A 27,096-nucleotide genomic window follows, 5' to 3' on the forward strand; every position below is an offset into this window, starting at 1 on the left:
AGCATTCTTAATACAACCGTTAACGTAAATAAGAGAAATTGAACAATTTCGATGAAAGAGTGGAGAGTAACCATGTTATTCTTTTGGAAATAATTTTATAGACTAACAAATTATGTCTCTTTTTCATATATTTTTTTGTTGGCTATCATCTTACTGATGAAACTCCAAAATGCACTTCACATTACTTTAACTAAAAAAATGAATGTAGATTGTTAAAAATGATTCTGAAACATGACTTCTAAAATTCGAGAACATATGCCATATTTGCCAAATACCCGACTAGACTATACCAATAGATTTCAATGTAAAATTCACCGATGCATTCCTTACATGCCGGTTTTGACCAATACCAGTCAAACTCACACTTATGGCCTCTAATTCGTCAACAACATTCACCAATGGCCATAAATGAGATCTCGCCTTCATCTCATGTAACTTTCTCGAACCTTGTTGTCTAAAACCCAACTTAGCATTACTTAATCGCATATTCACATAACTACCCAATCCGAGCATGTCAAAAGATTTCCATATAAAATCGGTTTATATTCAAGATTTATTTAACATATCAGCCAAATTTGAATTCTGAGATTGATTTTTTATTTTTTTTTTAATTTTTTTAATTAAAATAAACTACAAAAGATAAATAAGTAAATCGTAATATCTCATAATCTCCAACTCCAACTGACTCAATTTTTCACTCAAGTATTGAAATAAAGGAGAAACAAAACAATTTCCAATTGTCAATACTGGCCATTTGGTGGACAAAAAAAAAAAATCAATACAGGCTTACCTAGACTCTAGCTAACACCGAAATACTATCTCGGTATACTTGGGATATACCAGGTAAGACAATTTTTAAATCCATTTTGTAGATGTATCAATAATGGAAATTGCATGCCTCAATAGCTACAGTGTGATCTACGCATTAAGATATACCTATGATACTTTACGCATTGAGATATACATATGATATTTTACGCAATAACTAAAATATTTACCCCTAAATGTATGATATTTTAGTGTATTTCTCATTTTTAAAAAGAACCAATGTTCATTTTTTGTACATTTGATTGGATGTTTCAAGTAAATATATTAGGACATTAAATTTGATTATCATGCATTTCAAACTGAAACAATCAAATATTATAACAAGTGGCAAAACTGATCTCAAGAGAATTAAAAGACAAGTGAAGGGTTTTAATGTTGCTTATCCTTACAACCAAATACGTAACATGTCACGGGTAATGTTGTCAAATAGAATCAAATGACAATAACATTAAAGCTACCTTATATATTTACGGACCACATTAGATATCTTAGTCAACAAGCCAATTATGTTATCAAAAGAAAAGAAAAAAGAACTAAAGAACAAAGTTAAAGCCACATTAAAAGAATAAAAAAGCATGGAAAGAACAACAACAAAAACTGAACAAAGCAAGCTTCTCATATACAAACCAAAATCACTCTTGTATATTATAACATATTAAATTTCATACATTCCACATATATAACCGATATATTCATCACGGTTTGTCCAAAAAAAAAGTCCAGTTTCTTACATCCTTCATATATTCAATGATTTTTGATTATCGTATATTTATGAAAGATAACACTTATCAATGTAGTAACAATATTTTTGATTAATCTCTCGATGATCTAATTTTCTTTTCTTATTTTTTTCCTCTTTCATGGAGACCGATCCAAATCCTAATGCTTTGAATCAATATATAAATCCAAGAGACTGTACTCAAGGCTTTTGTTCCACATTTTGTCCTCAATGGTGTAGTTACATCAACTTCTCTCCACCACCACTTTCTTCCTATGAACAACTCCTAAACGACGGAGTTTCATCAAACCCTAATGTTTCTCCTCTTGTCATCGCCATTATTGGAATCCTTGGAAGTGCCTTTCTTCTGGCAACTTACTACACTCTTGTCTCAAAGTATTGCGCCACCGACACAAACGATGAAGCTGTCTCGGAAACAGGAAGATCTGATGTGATTATCGATGTTAACTCGCCGGAAAGTCATGATCAAGACAACTCTTTTGCTCATGATCAGTCTTCAAACACCGGTTTGGACGATGCCCTCATAAAAAAGATCGGGTTTTTCAAGCTGAAGAAGCATCAAAACGGGCTCAAGATCAACGGTACGGATTGTTCCATTTGTCTTGGAGAGTTTAACGAAGACGAGAGCTTAAGGTTATTGCCTAGATGCAACCACATTTTCCACGTCGTTTGTATTGATCGGTGGCTCAAATCTCACTCAAATTGTCCGCTTTGTCGGGCTAAGATCATCGTCCCTAGCACTCAAGAACCAGATCATCTCTTTGTGGTGATGAATCTTGATCGTTTTGCTAGCAATGCTGGATCAGCAGAAGGAAATGTAATCGTTCTTGATCACCGTGAAGAGGTTAGTGTTTCGATAAGTTCTCATCATCCACGACGATTCTCGGCCGCAGATATTGTTCTGCGGATGAGCAGAGAAGGAGAAGATGAAGAGGAAAGTTATGATCTTGAAAATGGAAACAGAGTGAAGCTTTTAGACTTGAAAAGATCATTCTCAAGTGGTGGATTGGTTCTTGGGACTCAAGGAATGACTAGGGGATCCTAAACGGCTAAACCTACTTTGTATTTACACTTTGAGAAAATTTATACTCATACATATATATAATGGATGCACATACATTCATCATTTCATTTCTTTTTTTTTTTCCTAACGATACATACATCTTCTCTTAGAGGTTTGAATTTTCACGGTCTTTATATATGTTATATGGATATTTATTTGATTTTATAGAATTTTCTAATATAATAATATCGCGATTATGGCATACCATTAGATTCATTTTATTACAATGTAAATCTTATTGAAGTTTCTTTCTTTTTTTTGTAAAATACCAAAAAATTACTATATTAGATGGTATGCTTTTCGTTGGCTAAGGTACATTATTTAACTTTTAGAATTAATTCTTTTCCCACGGTTTTAACCGGGTTTGTCTACACCATTAAACGTAAAAATTATATGTATTTGATTTTTAAGCAACACTATATCATGGCGAGAGAGAAACGTTCGTTCGACATGGAGAACAATCAATTCCCTCTTCCCGTTTCAGTAAGATCATCGACAAAAATATCTGAAATCGCATAAATTCAATTTAGATAACAGGAAAACTAGCATATGAAAATGGCCTTAGTAAGTTGTTTGCCACAAGATCCCCTTAAAGAAGAAGAAAGATCCAACAACTCATAATCCACTTCTAATGTAAGCTCAATAACTACACTAAATGCAAAGAAGCATTGATTGTAAAATGTTTCCTTTGTTTGGATACAATTCAAAAAAAATAATAATAATAAAAGTAAGAGTTTTAGTTAGGTGTTCTCCCTTTTTTTCACTCCCCAATTTTAGCTCCTCTCCATATAACTGTATATTAATTGAAAAAAAAATTATATACCAACTAAGAAAATTAGGCATATGTTCTTCTCCTTTCTCTCTTATTCCAATTTTAAATTGGTTCCCTTTCTTGAAGTAAGATAAAGCAAATTACACCTTCCCCACCAATTGCTTTCCAACACAATGCCCCATAAAAGTTCTATAACGAATAAACTTAACTATTATTAAAAAAAAAACCACTTAAACAATTTTCTTTTAAAATATTAAAGTTATACTGGGAAACCTCCAAACTATAAACTCTAAACCACCCAAACTAAATAATTGATTTAGTTTTTGTTGTTTTGGTGATGGGAACATTGAAAGCTACATAGATCACATGAAAGTGAGAGGAATGAAACTAAGCATGATGAAAATTAGAACAGAAGAAAAAAAAGGAAATGAAGTGGAGCATGATGCAAGCGAGAATGAGGAAACAACGAATGCTAAAAAGAAAGGTAAAATCCATGAATAAAGGATATAGTGGAATGATTGTAAAATTGAGGAATCAATTGCTGTTGATGAGATGTCTATTGAGAGAAAAACATTTCCAAAGAGTTTGGATGAAGTCTGAAGAGAGACATGTGCTGGTTTTGAGAGATAGAAGAATGAGAAGGAGAAGCGATGATAAATGAGCTTTGAAATTACTTTCTATATGGGTGATGACTTATGAGTATAAGGAGACTGTGTTAGAGTATGTTTTGAGCGAATGAAACGGATGAACATAAAGGTAGGAAATCTCATTATTTATTTGTTGTTCGAGATCCATGTATGCACCTAACCAAACCAAATTTACACCATGCGTACATAAATGAAAACCAAAAACTAATTTTGTTTTATTCCCATTTTTTACCCCTTTAAGGCCCTATATTTCCCTTCCTACCCTTTTTGCATCACATAAATATACAATCACATTACATATTCACAGACTTCCATTAGTAGGACAAAACCTAAGTTAAGGCCTTTTTTAGCTAACACAAGCAAGAGACCATTTCTTTCGGTATATGAGAAAAGATAAAGAGACAAAAGCGTCTGTATTTAGCTAAACCTTTGTGTGTAATCTTATAGATCAAGAAACTGGCAAATGGCAAAAGCTTTTGTCTTGGCTTTTAACACTTTTGCTTCTTCTTCTTTTATCCCATTGGAGATCGGTGAGGGATTCCCTTTCTTCGCTTGGCGATTCTGCAATTACTAGTTATAGTAAGAGGAGGTGTTGATGGGCTGAAACTCTGGAGATTTGAAATGTTCTTCCCAATTCCAATGCTGCTACTTGAATCCTCTGATTCCATCACAAGGTGCTTCCTTCCCTTTTCAAAGCCTCTTGACGATCCAGCAATCTTGATTTCAATTTCAAAAACACAGAGAAAATCAATTTTATCAGATAATGACTCCGAGAAAGAGAATAGCTTAATTCAAAGTTCCAATCTTTTCTTTCTACAAAGACTAAACAAGAATTTACCGAAATGCTTGGAAAAGTTAGGTGAAACTGTATAAAGATAAATCAAATTTTGAGGATGACCCATTTCAAAAGTTTTGATCTTTTCTCAGGCGGTGAAAAAGGGAATTGAATTGAATATTTATTTACCCAAAATGCAAGAAAGTGTTAGGTGAAACCATAAGTTTAAAATCTCAAAGTTCTATATCTACTGATTGGTTTGCTATTTTGAACGTGTAAAGAGGGAAAGCCAACTAATAGCAAAAGTTTCTTCCTTTTGACTCAACAAAAAAATGAGAGAAGTTTGAAATGTACCTTGCAGCCAAGAGAGCAGAAGCGGAAGCTATCATCGACGAGGCTACGATAGCAAACCTTGCAGGTATTGGTTACGCCTTTCCCTGGCCTAGGCTGAGGCCTCTCGTTCAAGAAGACGACTTTAGCACTATTAATCACATAAGTTTGGATCCCGGTTATATCAAGATACTTTTGTATCTCATTCACCCTTATAACATCATGATAAGAAGATCTCCTTATCTGCCAAAAACCAATCAAGACAAATTTCAAGACCTCAACCAAAAACAAATCGAAATCCTTTTGATGAATCTTAGTTATGATTAACGCAAGAACGTTACCTGAATGGTGCGATGATCCTTGTGATGGGCTAGACAAAGAGAGCAGAGCGGGCCATTGGTGCAGTCTAAGCAATACATATTGCATTCACTCTTGTGAGAGTCTCCATGAAACTTGCAATGAACAAAGAATTGCTCTTTAAGCAGAGGTTTGAGCCATGGCGGCCACCGGTTATCTTCCTCCTCCGGTCCACCAGCTCCCTACACCAAAAACCAAAATTTCAATTTTGATGTATATTTTTAACATATGGTATATGGTTATATATAGATGTACCTCAAGAGAACATTTCAACATTTCTCTTAAACCACCATTGAAGTTCATAAAACTCCTCATTTCAATTCTTTGATTTCGTCTTGTGGGATAAGTTTGAAACTTGATTCTCTACTTTTGTTTTTTTGTTTTAATTTTAAAAGGGAATCGTATTAAACCCAGAAATGTTCTAGATTCGTACTCACTATTTCACTGGATTCTGAGTGAGTTAAAAGTATAAATTTGGTATATTGATAAAGAAGCATATTGTACCGATTCGTGACACCAAATAAAGTATAATAACTAACGGAATCGAGCCTGAAAAAAAGAAATGAAAACTTCTCCAAAAGAGCATTGTTCGGATTCTTCAAAATAAAATAAAATCCTTTTGTTAGGTACACGAAACAGAGCAACTTAAATGAAGAACCCGAATTAGAACCACTTCATTTTACTTTTCGTCATTCTCCAAAATTTTTGAATTTCAAATTCAATGAAAAAATATCAAAAACAACTAACCCAGAAAAATCGAGTAAAATGAAAGAAATCGAATCTTAAAACAAAAACCATTGCACATTTGGAGAACAGAGAAGAAACAAGACGAAGTAAATAGAAAATCTAGAGAAAGGGTATTGTTTGAAATACCATTATTCTCCTGTTCTTAGGCTTGATTTCGCGGATAGTGTTCTCTTGATCCTCGATCGCCATTTTCGTGAGAAACCTAATTGCAGTGGGGGGAAAAGAGAGTATTTTTCGAGTAAAGCTTCGAACTTTTTTTCTATAGAGAGAAAGAAAGGGGTTTTAGAGAGAGAAAGTGTGAGAAGTTTTCTTTTGCAGAGAAGGTTAAGAGAGAGAAGAATGGGGAAGGAGAAAAGAGAGTCAGTCTCTCTTATCTTAGCAAAGTCGACCAACCGAACCTCCTTCGTCTTTCCTTCTATTTTTCAATTATGCTAAAAAAAAAATTATTTAGTTTTATATTATTCCAATATGAGAATATCGGTTTTCCATATCTTTTTGCGATATTCTCTTAAACAAATCTTAAACAATATTATTTAAATCTTATAACTATTTTTACCCATTTGACTCTTTTAACTTATTAAGAACATTTTATTATATTTTTTCAAAAAATGTATTTTTTTATTTTTGAAAATATGTTTCTGTCATTATTTGGACTTATCTTAAATACGAGTTAATATTTTCTTTATGTTACATAGCCATACAGCACAACATTATTGTTTGGTTACACATTAAGCATTTTGTAGATAATAAGAATTTTCTTTTTGTTATTGATATGGAGTTTTAATTAAACTTTTAGTTTTTTTTAATTCTATATGGGAAAAGTTAGTTTTTCGTGTTGGATATTATATTAGCCAAGTGGAGAAAACTATTGCTCCATTATTGTAGCTTGACATCTCATCTATCCTTTACAATCCCATTATGTGTTCTTTGTTTTTTCCATCAGGTGGTCTCTCTTCTTCTTTTTTTACTTGTTTTTCTTATCCAAATTTTGAATAATACTAATTAAAATACCTATATAACTAATTATATATATGTCTGTATATTTGTAAATTTAGTCATGGCACATGTCATGCAATTTTGTGGTAAAACAAATTAATCCATCACAATTCTCGATACACAACCAACTACCCAAAACCCATTGTGTCCAAAAACAGTTATAATATAACATGAATGGTATTCACTTTGATCCGATATAGAGTCAAATAACATAACCGTTCGGAAATGAGAAAACACAAGAAAAAAAAATAGAATATATCTGTTGAGCAAAAATCACGTTTATGTATAAGGTAAAAACTTACAAAATCATTTCGGAATTATGTGTTTTTAAAAAATTAGAGCCATGAGCCTATGATGGAAACATATTACATATGTACATGTATATGTATGTAAGTGCACGCACATATATCTATGGTATATGTGCATACGTATGAGTTGGAACAAGTGTGAATCGCACTTTACTTTGTTCTTATTATTGGTGTAGATTTGTATATATGATATATTCGTATTTTTGTCATCTTTATATATATTATATGAAGATGGATGATATATATATATATATATATAAAGAAGATGGATGATATCAATAATTAGATTCCAATGTTATAGCTTTTAAAGCGAGAAGTAAGCGGAGACAGGCTCATGAATTGGACATAATAACCTAATCCATCTGTACTTGTTTATGCATTTCAGATATAATTAATAAAGAGGAAATTAATGCAGAAATTTAGGTCAAAAGATGGGTGATTATATAATGACACACCCTTTTGTTTATTAGTGCTTGAGTTTGGTTGCTGTTCCCATTTAATTAGGTAAATAAACATAGCAAAGTCAGTACTAACTATTCCTATATGCATCATTTGAAAAGGAAATTCCATTTTAAACTCATGTCCTTTGATTATAGAAAATCATATTTATATACACATAACTTACATTTTTATATATATTCAAAGCTTTTTTAATCGTTGTCATGTCTCGTCTGATATGAAAGTACATTTTGTTTCGTTAAACCAATGTGTTCCCTAAACGTAATATTATAGATGAATCAGATTTGATGAACAAATTTCTCTTCTTACATATTGAATCAACCACAATTTTGTTACTCTAATTAAGTTCGATTGGTAAAGCCCGGAATTATTTATCTAAATTAATGTATTATTATTATTATAAGATTTTACTCATTGCGTTGTTAATTAGACCACCATGTTTCATGCGGTTATACAATTTGTTGGCCCGATGAGAAATCATTGTTGCAACCTTATGGATCCTATAGTGTGTCTTTAGTATTTAAAATGCTTTTAAAAGAATGACGACAAGGAAATAAATTAAAAGGAAAACATATAATATGCATTGTATATACGTCATATGATAATAACAGCTTTTATTCATTTGTCATGCATGATGGTAGATGAGGAAGATGCCAATTTGGTTTTTTCAATAGAAAAGTTGAAACATATTTAATAAAAAATTCTTCAAAACTGAAACTATTTATAGCACAAATCATCAATTGGTGCTAATGAAGTATCTTTGTATTTTTTATGTTCTTGTAAAAAAAAAATATATGTTTGTGACAATTTTGAAAAATGTGTGCAGTCATTTAAAAAGGAACGCACAAGTCTTCATTTGCGTTTTATTGTCCATTGACTTTGAAAAAGAACACCACTTGACTTTTAAATTTCGACAGTCCCAATCCACATTATTTTCTTACTTTTCATAGATAATTTGTCTTTTTTTTTAAAAAATTTTTGTGCAATTTTTTTTTTAAATTAAAATAACTGTTTTCGTTGATCACATTCCATGATCAGTATTCCATTTTAGTATTTCACATTACGCACATAACTACATTATGTATTTTATGTGAACTTTGGTACAGATTATAATAAACCTGCGAGGAAATATCATTTTAAAACTTAAAACACGAGGTACTTACGCTTTCTATTTCTACTCTGAATTAGTAAGAAAAAAAATCTAAAATACTAGCAAAAATAAAATGGAACGTTTGGTCAAATATGAAGCAATTAATCCGTTAGTCAATATTACAATATAGTAATTCACATTACGCATATAAATTTCATGCTAACTTTTGGTTTTAACACGAATCGTCTTAAAAACATATAAACACGAGTATTTCCTTGACGTTAAAACTAAAATACTAAAAAAATAAAAATCATAAATATTGAAAGGTTTAGTCAAAATTGTGAAGCACTTGGATACGGCACGCCAAATCTGACCCCGGTGGACCCGCTGATTATCGACCATTCCCATTTTCTTTATTAAATTTTCTAAAATGGTACAATTTCTTTCATTTTTTTGTTTTCGACTGTAAATTTTTTTCGTTTATTAACCATGTAAACGAAAGAAAGAGCAGACTCGCACCAAGATAAAATACTTTCATAGACTAGTTGTATTTATTTATTGTCTCTCCGATCGACGAGATCCGACAAAAGACTAGTATATAGTCCAATAATCTTCAGCTTTTTTTACTGACACTGTATTTAATAGGATTGTTAAATTCATTTCAAATATGTTAGGGAAGAGGTCAAAATGACGTAAACCAAACCGGTCCGCTTTTATTACACTAACCAATTGCTGTGAACTTCCTAATAATTCCTTTATACAGTGCAAAGGTCTAATCATTGGTAGTTGGAATTGAAACGATCAAGAAAAGAAAATTTGGTGTCTTTGGAGTTGAAACAAAAGAGCGGTATAAATCGTCGGATAAGCAAAAAAATAAACCAAAAAACATTGACAGAGTCCAAAGCTTTTTTTTTATTAATAAACCAAGTCAAGTCAACCCAAAGTAGCAGAAACTAGTTTTTTTTTTTTGTTAAAGATAGCAGAAACTAGTTACTATCCACAAAACCGAAAACGATTAAAGCCTGATTAGTCTAATCTCAAAGTCATCACCAATCCTTTGTGTCCAGATGCTAAGACATTTTCATGCTGTTTTTAGTTTTTTGGGTGGAGAACCAATTCTAGATATGGCTTGGTCCAAATGTCTAGCACGAGGTAAAGGTTTCCTCGAGAGGTCTATTACTAATGGCTGCCTGCAAGCTTTTTCTTCTTCTTGATTCTTTGCAAGTTCCATTTGCTCGTGTTGAATCTGGAAAGTCCCTTCTGCAAAATCATCACACACACACACACACACAGACCAGGTAAGAACTAAGTTTCATAAGTTTTACACTTATGTGTAGAAGGAAAACGTAAAAACTCGGTTAGAAAGTTTCAACAATCTTCCTTACCGGAAGAGTCTTGACTTTGAGCCATGAGCAGAGGAACAGAATCATCATGACCAGTGGCAGCTCTTTCAAAGGCTAAAAAGGAATCTGGTTCTTTCTTCTTAAGACATGGATTATAAGAATCATCAGACATGTCCAAAAGCTCTTCCATGGGAAAATCCTCGCCACTTGATAGATACACATCTTCGTCTGCCTCATTAGAGACGGAAACAGGATTTTCGTCTGTCTTGACATCTTGTTTCTTGGATTGATAGACATTCTCATAGCTAATTTCAGATAAACACTCCCCGTTGGTAGGATCAAGGACAGACTTTGGCGAAGAATATTGTAAGCTAGCTTCAAGCAGTGGCTGCACCTCTTCATAAGCTGTAGAAAAGCAGGGAGTCCCTTCTCTTGCATAGAAAAGAATATATGAATCGTCTGCTAACACACTATCTTCTTCGATTCTAGTGACCTGCCGAGGTTTGTGAAACACACAACAAGAGAAAGGTTCATTCATGAAAATCATCTAATTAGCCTTTTAGAATCAACCAAAGTCACTAGATATATCACCTGCTTGTCGTCAAATCTATGCCATATCGTTGGGGCTGACCTCACATAGGATACGTAATGACCGTAAACTAATGACCCATAATGCTTCACGAGAGCATAAAGATAATATTTTGTAGCAACCTGAAGGCAGAAAGAAATGAAGTGCGTGTCAAAGTGTGCGCTCTTAAGATAAATTACAAATTTTTGAGCACTTAAAAGGGTGATGAGAGAGAGTTTCACATACTTCGTTTTCCTGGTTACTACTCATATATGGCTGCAAGTCTATCTCCAACGGAACCCGGACATCATTGAAGATCTTCTCCATAAAATATCCATTATTCTTGAACCTCTTGAGATGGAATGTGGCAACTAATGGCAGCTTATCGAGCAGGAGTTGTTTCTCCTTTGAAACTTGTTCATTACAGTTATCACACGTCAATTGCTCTTCTAATTTCTCCACACGGGTAAACGAATTCAGTGCACTTGAAAGGTCATCCACATCTTCAATCTCCAAACTCAACCCAAGAGATTCTTCAAACGTCTCAGAAACAGAGTTACAGCTGCAGCAACGAAGCTGGAAAGAAAAAAAGAAATGCACACATGTTTCATACCGAAAATCGCTTGACCAAACGTATGGTTAAGAGTTAACTTCTTACCCCACTGACGAGACGACCACCAAAGACATGTTGAACAATGTTAGCATCTTGAGAAGAGGCATCGCCACGGTCACTTCTTGGATCAAAACAACATCTATCCAACTTATCAAGAAACGCCTGTAGAAACTCATGGGCATCTTCTTGTTGGTAACGCCGGAAGTCAGGCGAAAAATCTGTGGTAGCTTAAGGATAAACAATACATCCGAGAACAACAAAAAAAACTCAGAGAATCATCACTGCAAATTATGCAGCCAAAAGCAATATATCCAGAAAACATGCTATAAAACATAATGACAGCAGCTATTGACTATGAAGGATACAGCAGAGATTGTTGAGGAAAAGCAACGGAGAAATTGAATATTCTGAAGTCGTCAGTGCACCAATGATATGACCTCGAAGAGTCTTTCTTACACAGAACACATTGCCACCTTCAAAATTCAAAGAATTTATTGATGTATAAGGATCATCACAAGGTTATGTTAAAAAGCCACATTGTGCAGAGTGAGCCTTACAGTTACAGGGATCTTGAGACTTGGATAAACAAAGGCTCTCGATAAGAGGCACAGTGTGAGTGAGACATTGCAAAACCGAGTTAACGAAACAGCTGTTGCCTAAATTCCAAAGTCCAGCACCCTACCAAAGTTCCATGCCAAAATCGTATTCAGAATCAAATCGCAACCAAAGGGAGAAAAAAACCCTAAAATATTGAAAAACGAAATTCAGAGACATACCACACCAGCGATCTTCATAGGTTCTGGCATGCATCTCCACATGGGTTTGCTAGGTTGTTTCCTCCACCACTTCAAGCCCTGGTTCCAGTCCGTTGAAGAGTCATCGTCAGTTTCGTATCCATTGGACGTCCATGGATCCTTGAATATTTCGTCGATTTCGTCTTGAGCTTGCGAAGTACTCTCAATCATTTGTAGCGAGTTGTTATCATTGCCCTCAGGTTGATTCTGAGACTCTGACGACACGATTTGAGTATCATTGCACTCGCCGCGCTCAGAGCTTACCGGAGAAGAGAAGATTAGGGTTTCGTTCAACGGAGCAGAGGAAGACCCAACTGAATTCCGAGGCGGCGTTGAGGGCTCCGTCGAGAGCGAACCCAGATCGTCGTCATCGCGATCTCGATTCGGCGACGAAAGAGCCAGCGACTGAACAGCATGGGCACCAATCGACGCGATTGGTGAAGAAGACTCGTCTAGGGTTTCGACTGGGTTGGGTATTAACGGCGAGCGATGTATAACCGATGACGATACGTCGGAATCAGCCATTAACATCCTATTCAGTCCCGAAGTTCGATTTCTGAACGAGAATTAGGGTTTCTTTGATGAAGAAAACGAATCGTTGGGAGGCGAAAAGTCGATTTTCCGCTGCGACAATTCAAAAATCCCGTCGGGAACACGGAATTGCGAGGGAGTTTTAGGTTTTTTTTTTTATTTTATCTCCCGAAGTTGAAAATTATATAAAACCGTAAAACTGTAAAGAGTATCCAATCTCCGATTCAGATAGTGAATTTGTTTCCAAGGTCGGTGGTCAACATCGGATTTTGACTCTTTTCTGATATTTTTTATTGTCACAATATCCTCAGTCAACTATAAATTAAATAATTATTTGGTAGTGATATACATTTAAAAATTAATACTATAAAATTGACTTCTTTTTTTGACATTATAAAATTTATACAAAAATAGGATAATAACAGCTCAGTCAACCATAAATCTTAAAACTTAATTGGTAAGATATGTAGGAGATGATTTTACAATTAAGTATTCTTAATTCTGTATCCATAAAAAGCAAAACAAATTTTAAAATTTGGAAAACATAATATACATAAACGCCAAAAATCAATCTTATTAAGTTGAAAAGAAATACAGAATACGAAATTATTTTCATTTTATACTGTTACATGTGCAGGACATGTGTGACTAATGATTTTGCAGAATCATAAAATCTTCAATCTTTGATGAGTTCCAAATCTTGCAAGATCAAATAAAAATCTTGCAGAACCATAAAATCTTTATATCGTTTTGAGGATTAACAATCAAAAACACGTTGTAATCAATAACAATTAAATCGATTTAATCTACTTTTTTTTCTTCAAACAAAAAAAAGATTAATAAAAGTCTATGACATATGCAATAATATCCATATAACAACAAGAGCCATGTCTCAATTTCTCAAAAAGCTCTCTAGAAAACCAGAGAAACGAGAACTTCATTGGAAGTTTCGGGCAAAGATTTTTCTTTTTCTTTTTCTCTGTAAAATATATTTAAAAAAAAAAAAAAAAAACATGAGAGAGCTCGTGTTTCTTCTTACAGCATTCTGTCTTGAAGATCACTGAAGATACCAGAAGCTAAAGTTCCAAGCTTCTTCTTTGTTTCGCCTGCTATGTTCACTATCGACGAGATATCTTGTTGTACCTGATCAATCATTTGGAATTAGACATTCATCAAAAAAATGCTAAAATCTAGAAGAAGATGTAGAGATTTTGAAGTCCGGGATCTTTTACCTGGAAAGAAAGCCTGTTAATGAGATCACTAGCAGTTATATCAACATTGGAATCATCTTGGTCATGACCGAAAAAATCAGCGCTTGAGATAGATGCTGAGCCCTGTAATTTCCCACATAAGCATTAGAATCCAAGGAATGAGAAAGTTTCTTTGAAACTGTGTGGAATGCTACTTACTGAAAACTTCTGAAGAGTAGCTTTTGATTCAAGATCAGCGTTTTTGTTCTGATCCCCAAAGTACTGAGCAGACGAAATGGACTTTGCGTTTGTGAACTTCTTTCTTGCTTCATCGGATTCTTCAATCTAGTAAGAAAGAAGAAGAAAACAGTTTAGTAGAGGGTTGGGAAACAGATTTACTATTTTTCTTTCTGAGAATACAACAAACTTACTTGAGCTTTTGACGAGTTGGAGCTTGATTTCTTGGGGAAAGAACTGTCCATTCCGAAATCCGCAAAGAAGCTTGATGACTTTGGTGGAGCAACATGGCTAAGAACTCGTGTACCACCAACGCTTTGTCCTTCAGATTGCAAATCGTCATTGTACTCAAACCGAGAGGCATATGATGAACCAGCTGATGATTTGCTTCCGCCATTGTTAACTGAAGATGCAGCAGGAATAACCGGTGCAACTTCTTCAGGTTTCTGCTCATAGAGATTCACCGTTGGCTGCATTTTGACCAAACAAACAAAAACAGATATTTCAATTTGAACAAGAGAAGAACCGAAACGTCAATGTTCCAAGAAACAGCCCGAGACTTACCTTAGTAGTAAGCTTCCGTGCACAAAGACCACCAGTTTTTCCTGTCCTTTTAGCACCGATAGGTTTCTTAAACGTACTAGGCACAACTGTATTAGAAGCTTTAGGCGAAGAAGTGGCACTAGTAGCTTCATGTTTCAGAGAAGAACTTTCTTTAGGAGGTAACTCTTCCTTGACAGCAGAAGACGAAACAACTCCATTAGATGCTTCAGGTAGCTGAGAAGCAGCAACGGGAGATGAAGGTAGACCAGTAGTAGTATCTTCTGCAATGGCTTTAGCAACTTCCTTAACAAGAATCTGCCTATACAAATCAGCAGCTCTTGAAGTGTACTTGGCCTCGATTTTCCCACCGTCGGTCCATCCATGTTGCTTGAAGAACACCTGAGCACGGTTGTTGCCACCAAACATCATTGTCCTGAGCTGCTCAGGGCTCCATGAGTCTAAATTCGTAGATCTACACCAAAACCGAGAATTTACAACAATGTAGCATCTTGAGAACGTAATGTGGCGTTATTCAATCCAATAAGACATGGAACCAGATTCAATGGATCGACGATTTGGAATTAGAAGTAAAAATTCTGAAACAATGACTGATCTTTGTATTTTGTTGAACTACACTCGAGTGATGACGATAAATGCAAAAGTCAACCTAATGCTACATTTTCAGAACTAAACCTATCATGCCATCAAAATCCCAAACTCGAGCCAGAATCAAGCTAGAACAATGCTGAAGAATCGAATCAGATGCTGAATCGAATCAAATCTTACCTGACGAAGCTGATATGAACACCGAGGCTCCGGTGAGTAGCTGAACAATCGATGCAGAGGAAAATTCCGTATGTAACCGATGCCCATGTCGGATTCTTCGCACTGCAATCGAAGCATACCTAGAAATCGCAATACGAAAACGAAGATCTAGTCAAACAAAGCCCAGATCTAGACATACACGGATCAAATAGGCGATTCTCAGAGAACAAAGAACCATCAATTTGCAGAAGAAAGGTGGAGATAATTCAGAAAAAAAAATCGAACCTTGTTCTCAGATTTTGATTTCAGTTTTCTGAAAACAATGGTTTTGTCGGTGAGATTGTCAGAAGCCATTGTCGACGAAATTTAGGGATTTACAAAATGAAAACAAAAATTTATGAAGAAACAAAATCTGAAGAGGTGACGATAAAGATCACCTCCTCGACGAAAACCTAAAAGGAATTTGAAAGAAATGAGGAAAAAAAATTTGAAATCAGGGACACTTTTTTTTGTTCTTCCCTTTATTTGGTTTTTTTTTTCCTTCGTCTTTCTTCTTCAAATCTGGTTAAAGGAAAAACCAGTAACATTGATGGAAACATTTAATCTGACTAGACTGACGATAATACCCTGAATCAACTCTCGAAAATTACATAAAATGCCATTAAGGATAGTTAGCATTTAGAAACGACACGTAGTGCGTAAATCCGTTTCCGAAGCAACATGGATGGTAACTGACGAACGCCTTCTCATCTTCCCTCTTTTCTTCAATCTCACTCAATTCAAAGATTAGTTCCAAAAACTTTCTCTTTAATCATCAAATAAAAGTTTTTATCACTTTTTTCTGGTTTTAAAACGACTTTGTAAAGTCACAAACTAACGGTTTCATATTTTTATTTTATTTTCCATGTTTGACTCTAAAGTTTCACACATATTATATGATCTCCTTCATGTTTGGCTATTCTTGTTGTGTCATTTCAAGGATACATATCAAGCTTTGACTTTGTTAATAAAGCACAACCAATTTTATATCTTCCACTTGTACCATAGTCCATACAATTGGATAATTTGGTTATCTGATCAATGACGACCATAAGCTAAAATAATCAATATCTACTTTGAAGAAGTATTCAATATTTAACTTTTATAATTATTAGTCGACAAGTTTGTCTCCATGCAATTCGAAGAAAAAACAAATAGAAACAATTGAACAAATCTTCACCATTTGGTCCATTAGGAGTTTCAGTTAAAACATATACGTATCTCCAAATTTGCAATTGACTATCTCTTGTCCATAGTCTCAAATGAACAAACTTTCATAACTTGAAAAAAACAATTGACCAATTAACATCTAAATCTATTAGCGAGCAGTGCCGTGCGAAGAGTTTTAGGGGCTTAAGACAAAATTATAAAATGAAGTTTTTTTCATATAATTACAAAATATTGAAAAAATTAACATATAAAATCTAATTTTAATATATATTTTTTGAATAAAAGAGTCTGAAATATTAAAATATTGGAAAGAAACACGAATATAGTTGCTTTTTTAAGTTATTAAATTCATATTAAACGCAGCAGTTTGTTTAGACGAAAAAAAATCAAAGTACAAACAAATTTAGACAAACAGAAGAATGAAGAAAATAGATCAAGGTATAAAAAAATTGAAGAAATGTTGACTAAAAATATTTAGATTTATATATTTTTAGAGGGGACTTGAGGCAAATGCCTTTTCTAAAACACTATAAGCACGGCTCTGTTAGCGAGCATTAAACTTCTTAACATTAACCACTTACGCCTGCTTTATTTACTTTTAACGTAGCCAACCATCAACGTCAAACTCATGTAGTTCGAGCATTAAGTCCAACACAACCTGTTGGACACCCATAATTAAAGGTCCATATATGGGAAAATCAATAAGGCGGTTTGAAACAAATAGATCTGTTAGAAACAATCCAACCGTCGTAAAAAAAAAATGAAACAATTCAACCAAAAACAAACTGTGTTTACCAGAAACAATTAGGGTATGTTACCCACAATAACTTCATCTATATAAACTGAGCTACAATATCTTCTCTTACAATATCTCCATCTTATCCTCTTGAAGATCACTTTCAACAGTATCCTCACTCTCTCTTTAGCCATATTCGAATCATAAGCTCTCTTTTACAGTTCTCATGACTACAACAAATGTGATAAACTGATAACTAGTTTGAGAAGAAACAAAAAAAAAACTGTTTGCGGCCCAATATAATTAAAGCCCACCATTGTTTGTTTGCTTTGATGCTATTCCAAAATGTCAATGTACAACAGACAATATAGTTTCGTCGGATATGCACAGAGAGACCAACATTATTGGCATTTGTTCACACTGAAAAGGAAAGCATAATTTCATTTGGCCAAAAAAACAAGAGACCCGACATATGATATAGAACAGAATGTGCTATTTTATGAGGCCATATAATTTTAGTGACTGATTGTAAAAAAAAAAAAATTAATTTAATTTAACGAGGCCTTTTATTTGCCTTTATGCCCTCTCCTGTCTCTTTCACCTTTTTAATTTCGAAATTGTGCATGTCTTTTTTTTTTATCATGCACAAAGTTATGTCGGCTAGCGATGCCTAAAATATATGTTCAGAAAATCTGTACTACAGTACTTGCTATATTGATTTTGTGTATAAATAACTTTCAGAAAGTTTAAAAGTTGTATCCAAATCTCAAAGCTAATATTGTGAGTTCTTTGGTGTCAACATTCCCTTTATTTACATTTTTCTTAAAGAAACAGCTTTTTTTTGCCACCAAAAACAACTAAATTAACAACTCACTTATTGACTTATTGTATAATTAAATAGATATTTGCTTGCAATATTTAAATGATGGATTAATCACAAGAAAAGCTGACAAGCCTGACACTGACACAAACACAAAAATTGTGGGAGACAAGATAATTATATTAAGTGAAAAATCATTTTCAAAAAAGACAACATTGATGTAAAATGTTCACAAGTGATTCGATATCAGTAATTTTTTTTTAAAAAATACTCTCTTGATCAAGTTATGTATGTAATCCAGAAGACTGATTAGAAAAGTTCAAATCAGACGATTGTTTTTTGTTAATAAATAAATGAATTTATAAATATTTTAAACTTCTTGCTTACAATATTTGTTAAACTCTTTTTTGGTCAACATTTGTAAAATTCCTGTAAAAGCTGAATTTGAGCAAATTTTATTTTCAATTCATCAACTCAATAGTCAATACCATTTCTAACCAATTATTTCTTCCTTCCACTAAATTTTTTTACTTCAAAAGTATAATTCTTTACTCAATATTATAAACATCAATTATATATGTATATAATAGAATTAAACATATCACTCATTCCGTTGAAAAAGAAAAATAAACAAATTTCACTCATCTATGACTATAAAAATAGCCAGAAATTAAAATTAATCATATTTATTTACAAGAAGCTTGATTCATATAAAGTCTATTAATTTGGTGAAAAGTAAAAAAGTATTTTTTTTTCATTTACTATTTACAGCTTTTTTTTAAATATATACAAGATTCTCTTTTCTCCCATCAATCAACGAGTCCCAAAGAAACGAGCTAATGGCTGGAAAACCACTGGAGACTGAAAAATGATCTCCTATGCCACCAACAAAAATTAAATTTATTATTCATTTTCTTTTAAGTGTAGAAAGCGTGAAAAATACTGTATCATCCCCCAAATTTTAAAAAATTTACAAAAAAATCATGCGAGTATCCACCCGACCCGAAGAAAAGGGATTTTACTCGGGTTGAGTCGGGGTTTATACTGAAGTAAAAACCTAAAAACTCAAATCCAAAAATTCTCTAAATTGTCGACCATTTCTTCGCCGGAATCGAAACTCTTCTCGCCGGAGTTGAAGTTTAATTTTCGGCGGAAGCACATAGTTTAGTCTGGGTAGCCGTAATGGCGAAGGTAAAGAAAGGGAAAGGTGGAGTCGTTTACGAATCGACGGAAACCTCCACTAGAGAAAACCTCTCCGAAGCCAGGGCCACCGTTGTAGAAAAGGAAGGAACAACTCAGCCTCCGGAAGTGATGGTGACCGACGCAGCTGGTATTGTTATGGGCGCCGAGGCAGGTCGAGATGGAGATGTCTCGCATGCAGTGGAGGAAGATGGAGAGTCAGTTTCCGAGGGGGCCGGTTCCGAGGAAGCAGACGGGGAAGGAGATGAAGAAGAAGAGATAAAAGAAGACGAAGAAACGGAAGAAGCCAATGACAAAGAAGATGAAGAAGATGAAAAACAAGAAGAGGAAGCAGATGATGAAGAAGAGGAAGCCAACGATGAAGGAGATGAGGAGGAGGGAGAGGAAAAAGACGAGGAGGAAGCAGATGATGAAGAAGAGGAGGAAGCAGTGGAAGATGAAGAGGAGGAAGCAGTGGAAGATGAAGAGGAGGAAGCAGATGATGAAGGACAGGAAGCGACAGATGGGATTGCGGGAGAAGAGGTAGGCGAGGACATGAACGATGGGGAAGAAGATGACCAGGTATGTACTGTATTCATGTACTCTATGGCCCCTGTGAAATGACATCCGATCTTGTTTGATTGATCCTGTAGTTTAGTATTTAGGACAACCGGAACAACAGGAACAATAAAACTGTAAATTTAGTCAATTAATATTAGGACAACAGGGACAACTAATGGTAAATGTATTCGAATTGTAGGATCCCACCTCTAGCTTGCCGATGCAACCTGAGGAGCTTTTCTTTAACCCAACCGAGTTTGGCAAAGCTTGCAAGATAGTTACTAGGTGTTCTGTAACGAGTGTTGTTCAGAAGATAGAGGCAATGCCAGAAGAGGCAAAATGGTTTAAAACACACCCTCAATTCAGGCACATTTTTCATATGCCCAAAGAACGGAATCACATGAGTCAAGGTCTGTGGATGCTCCTCCTCCATACTGCTAAAACCGGGAAGGAAAGTGAGTGCTGGTTTGTTGTAAATGGTGTTCCCATCCGTTACTCATTGAGAGAGCATGCAGTCCTCTGTGGGTTAGACTGCCATGAGTACCCTAGAAACTATAAGGATTTGGGGGGTTGGAGCTTTGTTGAGAGACAGTTTGGAAGGAAGAAGGCAATAACAGTTAAGGATGTGGAAGAGAGGCTTGAGGCAATGGAGACCTCAGAAGATAAGAAAAAGATGGCAGTACTCTTTTTCTTAAGCAAAGTTGTCAAAGCTGGAACTAAGGCTAATGGTAACATAGAGTCCTTTTTGCTTCGAGTTGTGAATGATCTAAGGCTGTGTAAGAAATTTCCTTGGGGGCGATACACGTATGATAATTGCATCAAGGAGATACAGCGTGTGATGAGGAAGCTTAGAGGGAGCGTGAAAGAGAAAGGACAATCATGCAGCTTTGGGGGTTTCATAGTTCCTTTAGAGGTATGTGTTATTAATGAGTTTTCAGGTATTTGGTATTGTGATATTGAGTTTTTGATACTGTGATTTTCTATGTAGATTATGGCGTTCGAATGTATTCCTGAGCTTCGACGGAGGTGCCGAGAAGTTGTGCCTGCAAATGGAGACTGTCCACGCATGTGCAAGGGGAAATTTTCTGAGATATGCATGAGAGGGTTTCCTTTGGAGGACATTAATGAGGCGATAGGCAATAGTAGCGAGGTAAGTGTTAGTAGTATAATTTGATGAGCAATATTATTAGATTGAGCTAGGTTGGAAGTAGTAACTAGGGTTTGATTATTTATGACAGGAAATTATTAGCATTTTGGAACCTGACTCTGAGGAAGAAGCGCTCATAGATCGCATAATGGAACGTGGATACGACGAAGGGATAGGGTTTGTTGATCCATTTGTTGAGTCTTGGACTGAGTACCTCACCGTCAAGAAGAAGAAAATATGTTGGAAACAATTGTATGACTTGGAAGTTGGTTGTCGAGGTCAGGATCCGGAACATGAACCGGAGCCAGAAGCGTATAAGGGTTCAGCAGAAGTGGATTTGGAGAAGAAATTAGAGGATATGGAGGAGAGGCTGAAAGCTGTTGAGAAATACTTGAAAGAGAAGATGGAGTTCACTGGAACAGAAGCGGTGATCCCACCATCAGTAGTAGGAGTCCATTCACCCACACTAGTTCCTACACCTCCACCAGAGTCAGCAGCCATCTCAGCACCATCAGCTGTAGGAGTTGGTTCACCCACAGGAGTTCGTTCACCGACACCTCAACGAGAATCAGCAGCAATCTCACCAACACAAGCGGCGTCAGCAGCCATCTCACCAACACCAGCACCGTCGACAGGCCCGCCCTTACCACCACCACAAAGACCGAAGAGGCAAGGTGCACCATCCCAGTGGAAGAAACCTCCATTTACAGAAGCAAGAAGACGGACAAAAGGTCAGAATTCTAAGGTTGCCGTGGAAGAAGGGAAAAAAAACAGGAGAGACGAACCAGGTCGAAACACGGGCTTCGAAGCAAACTAGAAACAAAGAGAAGAAGGCTGCCGGTGGAGAAGTTAAGAACCAGGTGGTGACAAGGGCCTCGAAAAGACAAAAGGTTTAGTTTAAAACTTGCTTGGTTTAGACAAGTTCCATGGTTGGTACTTTTTTGAAACATCTATTTATCGCTTGCTACTTGTCTGAATGTTTGGGGTTGTTTTTTTTTGTATTTGGATCTTTTGCCTGAATGGAACTTGTGAAAGTATTGTTTTTGTGACTTTTAGTCTTCTTTTTCTGTACACAAAGCTTGAATGGTTTGGTTTGTAGTTGTATCAACCGTTTTAAAATTGTAACTTCGGGGACAACATGGTTCAACTAAGACGAAGTGTTTACTAAATAAGAAAGATGGAACAACTAGGTTCAAATGAAAGATGAAAGAGTCTTACATTACATAGGGGAATATAAAATAACTAGGACAACAAACAAGAAGATAAGAAGATAGGACAACTAGGACAACCAAATATAACAGGAAAAAGCTTCAAGCCTCCTTGTTCTTCAAGGCCTCCTGTAGAGCCTCAATCTTCGATTCCAGCTGGTTTAGCTTTGAGACAATCACATCAAACACAGACTTTATGTCCTCATGAGTTTCTTTTAGCAAACCAATCTCCTCTTCTATAGCGACATCCCACCACTTCTTGAGGCCACAACTTGGAACCTGAAAGACGGAAAAGCATTGGTTTTGTGCTTGTATAGGTTTAGCAAAATTATAAAGCAGAGCGACATCTTACTTCGGGGAAGTTTTTCGGTCCACAGCAACCGTAAAAGTAGCCGTAGTACTTCCGGCCTCGGTCTAGCGCAGAGTAGTCAATTAGGTTCGGCCACGGAGCAATACGAGGAGGACCGCAGTAGCAAAATTGAGGAATTCCGACTTGCTTAGGACATGGAACAATGGTTCGGACTCCTTTGACTTCCGGACCCCATCTTGTTGTCATGCCGTGATCCTTCTTCGCAAGCTTCGCAAGTGCCTTCTCCATCTCTGCAATTCACAATTAGAATCATAAACCCTAATTTCTAAGGAAATCCCCAAATTTTCAATTATTATCATAAACCCTAATTTGAATCCCAAAAACTGATATGCCAAATCAAGAATTAAAATCGCAAATCGAATTACCTTTGTCTTCCCATCGCGAAGAGCTTAGGCTTCCCATCTTTTCCTTAATTTTTTTTTCTCGGTTCGTCACCAATTTGCTCTCGATTTCTGCGGTTTTCTCTCTTCTATTCTACTTGTGTTAAGTCTCGGAAATGGGAAAATGGGAAAATGAGAATATGTAGATGTAAATTGCACTTAAAAAATTTGGTGGGGGATTTAAAAAATTTCAAAATTTTGAAAAATTTGCTTAGTGTAAGAAACATGTGTGCCGTCGATCTTGGATATGAAACACGTGCGCCGTCAATCGATGATATAGTTGTCCAAAAGTTGTTCCTAATGTACTAATTTCCGCATAGGTGTACTTTGACGAGTTTTTGGTTTTTGTTGTTGTACCATTGCATACCCTACTATTTTGTAGTTGTCCTTGACATTTTTGAGTATTAGTGGTCATTTAGAAGGCGTAGATACTATTTTTTTTGCATAATCATTTACAAAGTTTTTATTCATGATGAGAAACTTACATTTACCAAATTCATCCTTAAACTAGATGATATTGTTTGATGAGAAAAAAGAAAATGTATAAAGGAATTTTTGTTTTTTAGTTTGATTCGTTTTCTTTTACATTATTATGAGTTTAGAGTTATAAGAAGTCTCCAACTGCTTCAAATTTAATGATATATATTATCAAATATTTAGGATATCAAATTTAATGATTTTGCTAATAGTTGAACCACAAGGACCCAGTTGTACCTTGCAAACACAATTAACTATAGTTGTCCATAGTCGACCTGGTTGTCCAAATAATAACACAAAGCAAACACTAACACGAAGCAAATACTAAACCCAAAGAACTAAACAGTTGTCCGTAGTCGATCTGGTTGTCCACATAAAAACAACACATTAGAAAACTCCAATACAAATAACAATAGTTGTCCATAGTCGACCTGGTTGTCCAAATAAAAACACAAAGCATTACAAAACTCAAAAACTAAGTTGAAGGACCCCCTTCTGCCTGAGGATGTTGAGAAGACCGGAAACAAGCCTCCAAGTCCAAGTAAGGGTCGGCCTTGTTCTTTGTCCTCCGGCGACGTTCTCCGGGCCCTGGTTTCCGCTTTTCTTGATTTCTACCCACTTTTTTCTTGACATCTGGTGGTAAGACGACCAACTTTTTGATGTTTTCAGGAACACTCCAGTCAGTATGATGAGGAACAGGATAAATTGTTCGATAGTATGCCAATGCCCACGTCTCAATCAAGTAATATTTTGAGCACAAGTCATATACTCCGATACTCGCTGATCTATCTTCCGTGCTCATCAGTTTCTTCGCTGCGGCTATTGCATGTTCACACGGGAACTTATCTATATCAAACCGCCTGCAGCAACAGCTTTTTGCTATCAAGTTCACCACGTAAGTTTTCCCGTCCAGTCCATTAACGCTGTATTCAAGCTCGTAGCTGTTTAGTTCCATCACCACTAAAAGAGACGCGATTGCACATCGACTGTGTATTTCATTCTCCACAACAGGCACCACTCTCTTATTATAAAAAGGACCAGCTGAATCCTTCCTGTATCTGTTAAACCATTCAGAAACTTTAGCTACAATCGCATCGATCATATGCAATAAGGCGTACTTCCTCGCAGTCACTAAATAACTATTCATAGACTCTGTCGAGTTACTGGTCTCTATGTTGTACTTATCCCCCAAGAAGCAGCACCTAGCCCATTTTTCCAGGGTAACACTATTATCAAGATACTCAGCGGCTTTAGGAAACCTAACTCTGAAATCACCATACTCTCTAATGAACTCAGATTGAGTATAGATATGAGCGCAATCCCGGAATTTCTGTGCGACAAAGTCTTTATTGACATTACTAACTCTATCTCTCACATTCTGCGAAATATGCCAAATACAATATCCATGATGAGCACTCGGATACACCTCAGAGACTGCCTTGATGATGCTTTGATGTCTATCACTCATAAAAACTAACTCAGGATCATCTGGAACTACAGTTTTTAACTTTTCGAAAAACCACCGCCAACTACGATTATTCTCGCCATCAATCACACCAAACGCAACCGGGTAATTGTGCCGATTAGGGTCCTGAGCTATCGCAAACACTAACATACCACCATAGGAACCCGAGAGAAAAGTTGCGTCCACTACTAACACTTTCCTCATTGCTCTAAAACCTTCAACGCAAGCACCTAAAGCAATGAATAAGTATTTGAACTTCTTCTCTGCAGTCAATTCCACACTTGTTACCGTTCCAAGATTTACCTTCTCCAACATGTGCAAATAAGAATACAACATACTATAGCTATCTTCTGGACTGCCTCGTACATAATTAAATGCGAGTTTCTTCCCCCTCAGGGCAGTGGAATAGGATACATTCATACCAATACGCCCTTGAACAATATTGATGATACTTTTAGGAACTGGGGTGTCGAGGCGACCTGGATACACATCATGCAGAACCGATGCTACCATTTCTGGTGTACCTTTCAATTTATTGCTGCTTGTACTCTGCGCAGCACGGGAACATCTGTGCATCTTTCTGTAAACCCTGACACTAAAACGGCTTGAATCCTTAACGCTCGCAGCTCGAAGATACCACTTACAACCTTGTTTCTTCTGACGGCATTCTAGCATAAGTCTGTATTTATCGGACTTGATAGTATTGAACGAAAAACAGTATTTATGTGCAGCTCTCTCAATCATTTGTTGCACTGTCGCTTTAGAACTAAACTCTTGACCAACTATAAGACCCGCACCATCTTCCCATTCAGCAACTAGCTGACTTTCTTCATCAGCACCTCGTGGCTCATAATAGTGAGGCTCCTCCATGCGATTACCTCCTGATACGTCATCATTCAATGCCAAAATTTCGTCACTTGCGTTACCATCATCCCCACATTCTTTATGCATTCCTTCATCAACATCATTCTCCATTGGCTCTTCAATTATTGGCTCATTGTGTTGCTTTGCTGGTCCCTCTGCTCTGTAGATAGTTAGGATCCCCGCATCAGCACTGACATTTGAACCAAGCTCTCCTTTGTTCAAACCAACTGAGCTACCTTGACCAGCTCTAGACAGTTGCGGAGACAGTTGCGGCTCCATTTGAGTTACTTCCACATCTTTCATTACTTCCACGTGCAAAACAGATCTAAATCCCTTTTCGTCCACTGTTGTTAGATACACATAAACATCCTCATCATCATAAATATATGACTCGCTCTGAGGGTTAAATACCATTGGAATGTAGCTCAGTTTCAGTTCCGCTGTTCTTTCATCTATTGCCATCTTCCTGCATATCGTCTCTACTAAAACTGAGTAAGTAATCTCCTCCATTGCACGGTATTTCAAAGATATTGCAAACGTGGAACTTCCTCCAATCCAGTTAAACACCTCTCCAACTTCTGTATACTTCCCTCCATAATCAAAGTGTATGTTCACGGCCGGACTCATTCTGCCCCACCTTTCCTGTGTATATCAAACCAAAATACGTGTTTTATTATTACCCAATTTGTCACAGTTGTACTATTGAGTGTCAGTTGTACTCTAACTCATATCTGTACCATTGTGTACCAGTAGTTCTAAACCCTCATATTCGTACTTATGTGTACCAGTCCTCTTCACATTATTAGTTGTACTAATTTATACCAATTGTACTAAATCTGTAGATTTTTCCCCCATTTCGCTACATATTGCGACATCTACTCTAGCTCAAATTTGGACGTCTAATCAACAATCAATCTACATAATCGACCCAATGTACATACCACAACATGCATTTCCCCTAATGAAAGATATACCATACCTAATC

At 35.8% G+C, this 27,096-nt stretch overlaps 5 protein-coding genes across 5 annotated transcripts; 1 reads left to right on the forward strand and 4 right to left on the reverse strand.

The window, feature by feature from the left end:
• Positions 1-1,673: 1,673 nt before the first annotated feature.
• LOC18030431 (putative RING-H2 finger protein ATL53) lies at positions 1,674-2,714 on the forward strand. Its single transcript, XM_006414110.2, has one exon. It carries the CDS (start codon positions 1,689-1,691, stop codon positions 2,610-2,612), a length of 924 nt encoding a protein of 307 aa, XP_006414173.1. The 5' UTR covers positions 1,674-1,688; the 3' UTR covers positions 2,613-2,714.
• Positions 2,715-4,149: 1,435 nt separating this feature from the next.
• Positions 4,150-6,656, reverse strand: LOC18030432. Its single transcript, XM_006414112.2, has 4 exons — positions 6,385-6,656; positions 5,496-5,693; positions 5,179-5,397; positions 4,150-4,765 (listed from the first exon to the last, which is right to left on the reverse strand). Exons 1-4 carry the CDS (start codon positions 6,445-6,447, stop codon positions 4,562-4,564), a joined length of 684 nt encoding a protein of 227 aa, XP_006414175.1. The 5' UTR covers positions 6,448-6,656; the 3' UTR covers positions 4,150-4,561.
• A 3,357-nt stretch (positions 6,657-10,013) lies between these two features.
• On the reverse strand, positions 10,014-13,111 carry LOC18030433 (ubiquitin carboxyl-terminal hydrolase 20). The gene is made up of 8 exons (XM_024150054.1): positions 12,412-13,111; positions 12,193-12,313; positions 12,001-12,108; positions 11,681-11,853; positions 11,269-11,598; positions 11,046-11,165; positions 10,497-10,947; positions 10,014-10,371 (listed from the first exon to the last, which is right to left on the reverse strand). Exons 1-8 carry the CDS (start codon positions 12,958-12,960, stop codon positions 10,193-10,195), a joined length of 2,031 nt encoding a protein of 676 aa, XP_024005822.1. The 5' UTR covers positions 12,961-13,111; the 3' UTR covers positions 10,014-10,192.
• Positions 13,112-13,758: 647 nt separating this feature from the next.
• Positions 13,759-16,248, reverse strand: LOC18030434 (probable ADP-ribosylation factor GTPase-activating protein AGD8). Its single transcript, XM_006414114.2, has 7 exons — positions 15,981-16,248; positions 15,717-15,835; positions 14,952-15,402; positions 14,582-14,857; positions 14,370-14,495; positions 14,193-14,294; positions 13,759-14,103 (listed from the first exon to the last, which is right to left on the reverse strand). The coding sequence occupies exons 1-7, from the start codon at positions 16,047-16,049 to the stop codon at positions 13,996-13,998; spliced, it is 1,251 nt and encodes a 416-aa protein (XP_006414177.1). The 5' UTR covers positions 16,050-16,248; the 3' UTR covers positions 13,759-13,995.
• Positions 16,249-24,257: 8,009 nt separating this feature from the next.
• Positions 24,258-26,738, reverse strand: LOC112081930. The gene has a single exon (XM_024148993.1). The coding sequence runs from the start codon at positions 26,736-26,738 to the stop codon at positions 24,258-24,260; it is 2,481 nt and encodes an 826-aa protein (XP_024004761.1).
• Positions 26,739-27,096: the final 358 nt, after the last annotated feature.

This window comes from Eutrema salsugineum, unplaced genomic scaffold (assembly GCF_000478725.1).
Source record: "Eutrema salsugineum unplaced genomic scaffold, Eutsalg1_0 scaffold_1, whole genome shotgun sequence".
In the NCBI taxonomy this organism is placed as follows: Eukaryota; Viridiplantae; Streptophyta; class Magnoliopsida; order Brassicales; family Brassicaceae; genus Eutrema; species Eutrema salsugineum.

What these genes read in the sequence shown, in the direction of transcription:
- LOC18030431 (XM_006414110.2), top strand. Translation starts at nt 1,689, where the DNA reads ATGGAGACCGATCCAAATCCTAATGCTTTGAATCAATATATAAATCCA.
- LOC18030432 (XM_006414112.2), bottom strand. Translation starts at nt 6,447, where the DNA reads ATGGCGATCGAGGATCAAGAGAACACTATCCGCGAAATCAAGCCTAAG. An exon ending in AGGATCATCGCACCATTCAG is followed by an intron (nt 5,398 to 5,495) that starts GTAACGTTCTTG and finishes GGTTTTTGGCAG; the next exon opens with ATAAGGAGATCTTCTTATCA. An exon ending in TCTGCTCTCTTGGCTGCAAG is followed by an intron (nt 4,766 to 5,178) that starts GTACATTTCAAA and finishes ATTGAAATCAAG; the next exon opens with ATTGCTGGATCGTCAAGAGG.
- LOC18030433 (XM_024150054.1), bottom strand. Translation starts at nt 12,960, where the DNA reads ATGTTAATGGCTGATTCCGACGTATCGTCATCGGTTATACATCGCTCG. An exon ending in CTATGAAGATCGCTGGTGTG is followed by an intron (nt 12,314 to 12,411) that starts GTATGTCTCTGA and finishes GAACTTTGGTAG; the next exon opens with GGTGCTGGACTTTGGAATTT. An exon ending in TCAAAGTCAAGACTCTTCCG is followed by an intron (nt 10,372 to 10,496) that starts GTAAGGAAGATT and finishes ATGATTTTGCAG; the next exon opens with AAGGGACTTTCCAGATTCAA.
- LOC18030434 (XM_006414114.2), bottom strand. Translation starts at nt 16,049, where the DNA reads ATGGCTTCTGACAATCTCACCGACAAAACCATTGTTTTCAGAAAACTG. An exon ending in CCAACTCGTCAAAAGCTCAA is followed by an intron (nt 14,496 to 14,581) that starts GTAAGTTTGTTG and finishes CTTTCTTACTAG; the next exon opens with ATTGAAGAATCCGATGAAGC. An exon ending in CTACTCTTCAGAAGTTTTCA is followed by an intron (nt 14,295 to 14,369) that starts GTAAGTAGCATT and finishes GGGAAATTACAG; the next exon opens with GGCTCAGCATCTATCTCAAG.
- LOC112081930 (XM_024148993.1), bottom strand. Translation starts at nt 26,738, where the DNA reads ATGAGTCCGGCCGTGAACATACACTTTGATTATGGAGGGAAGTATACA.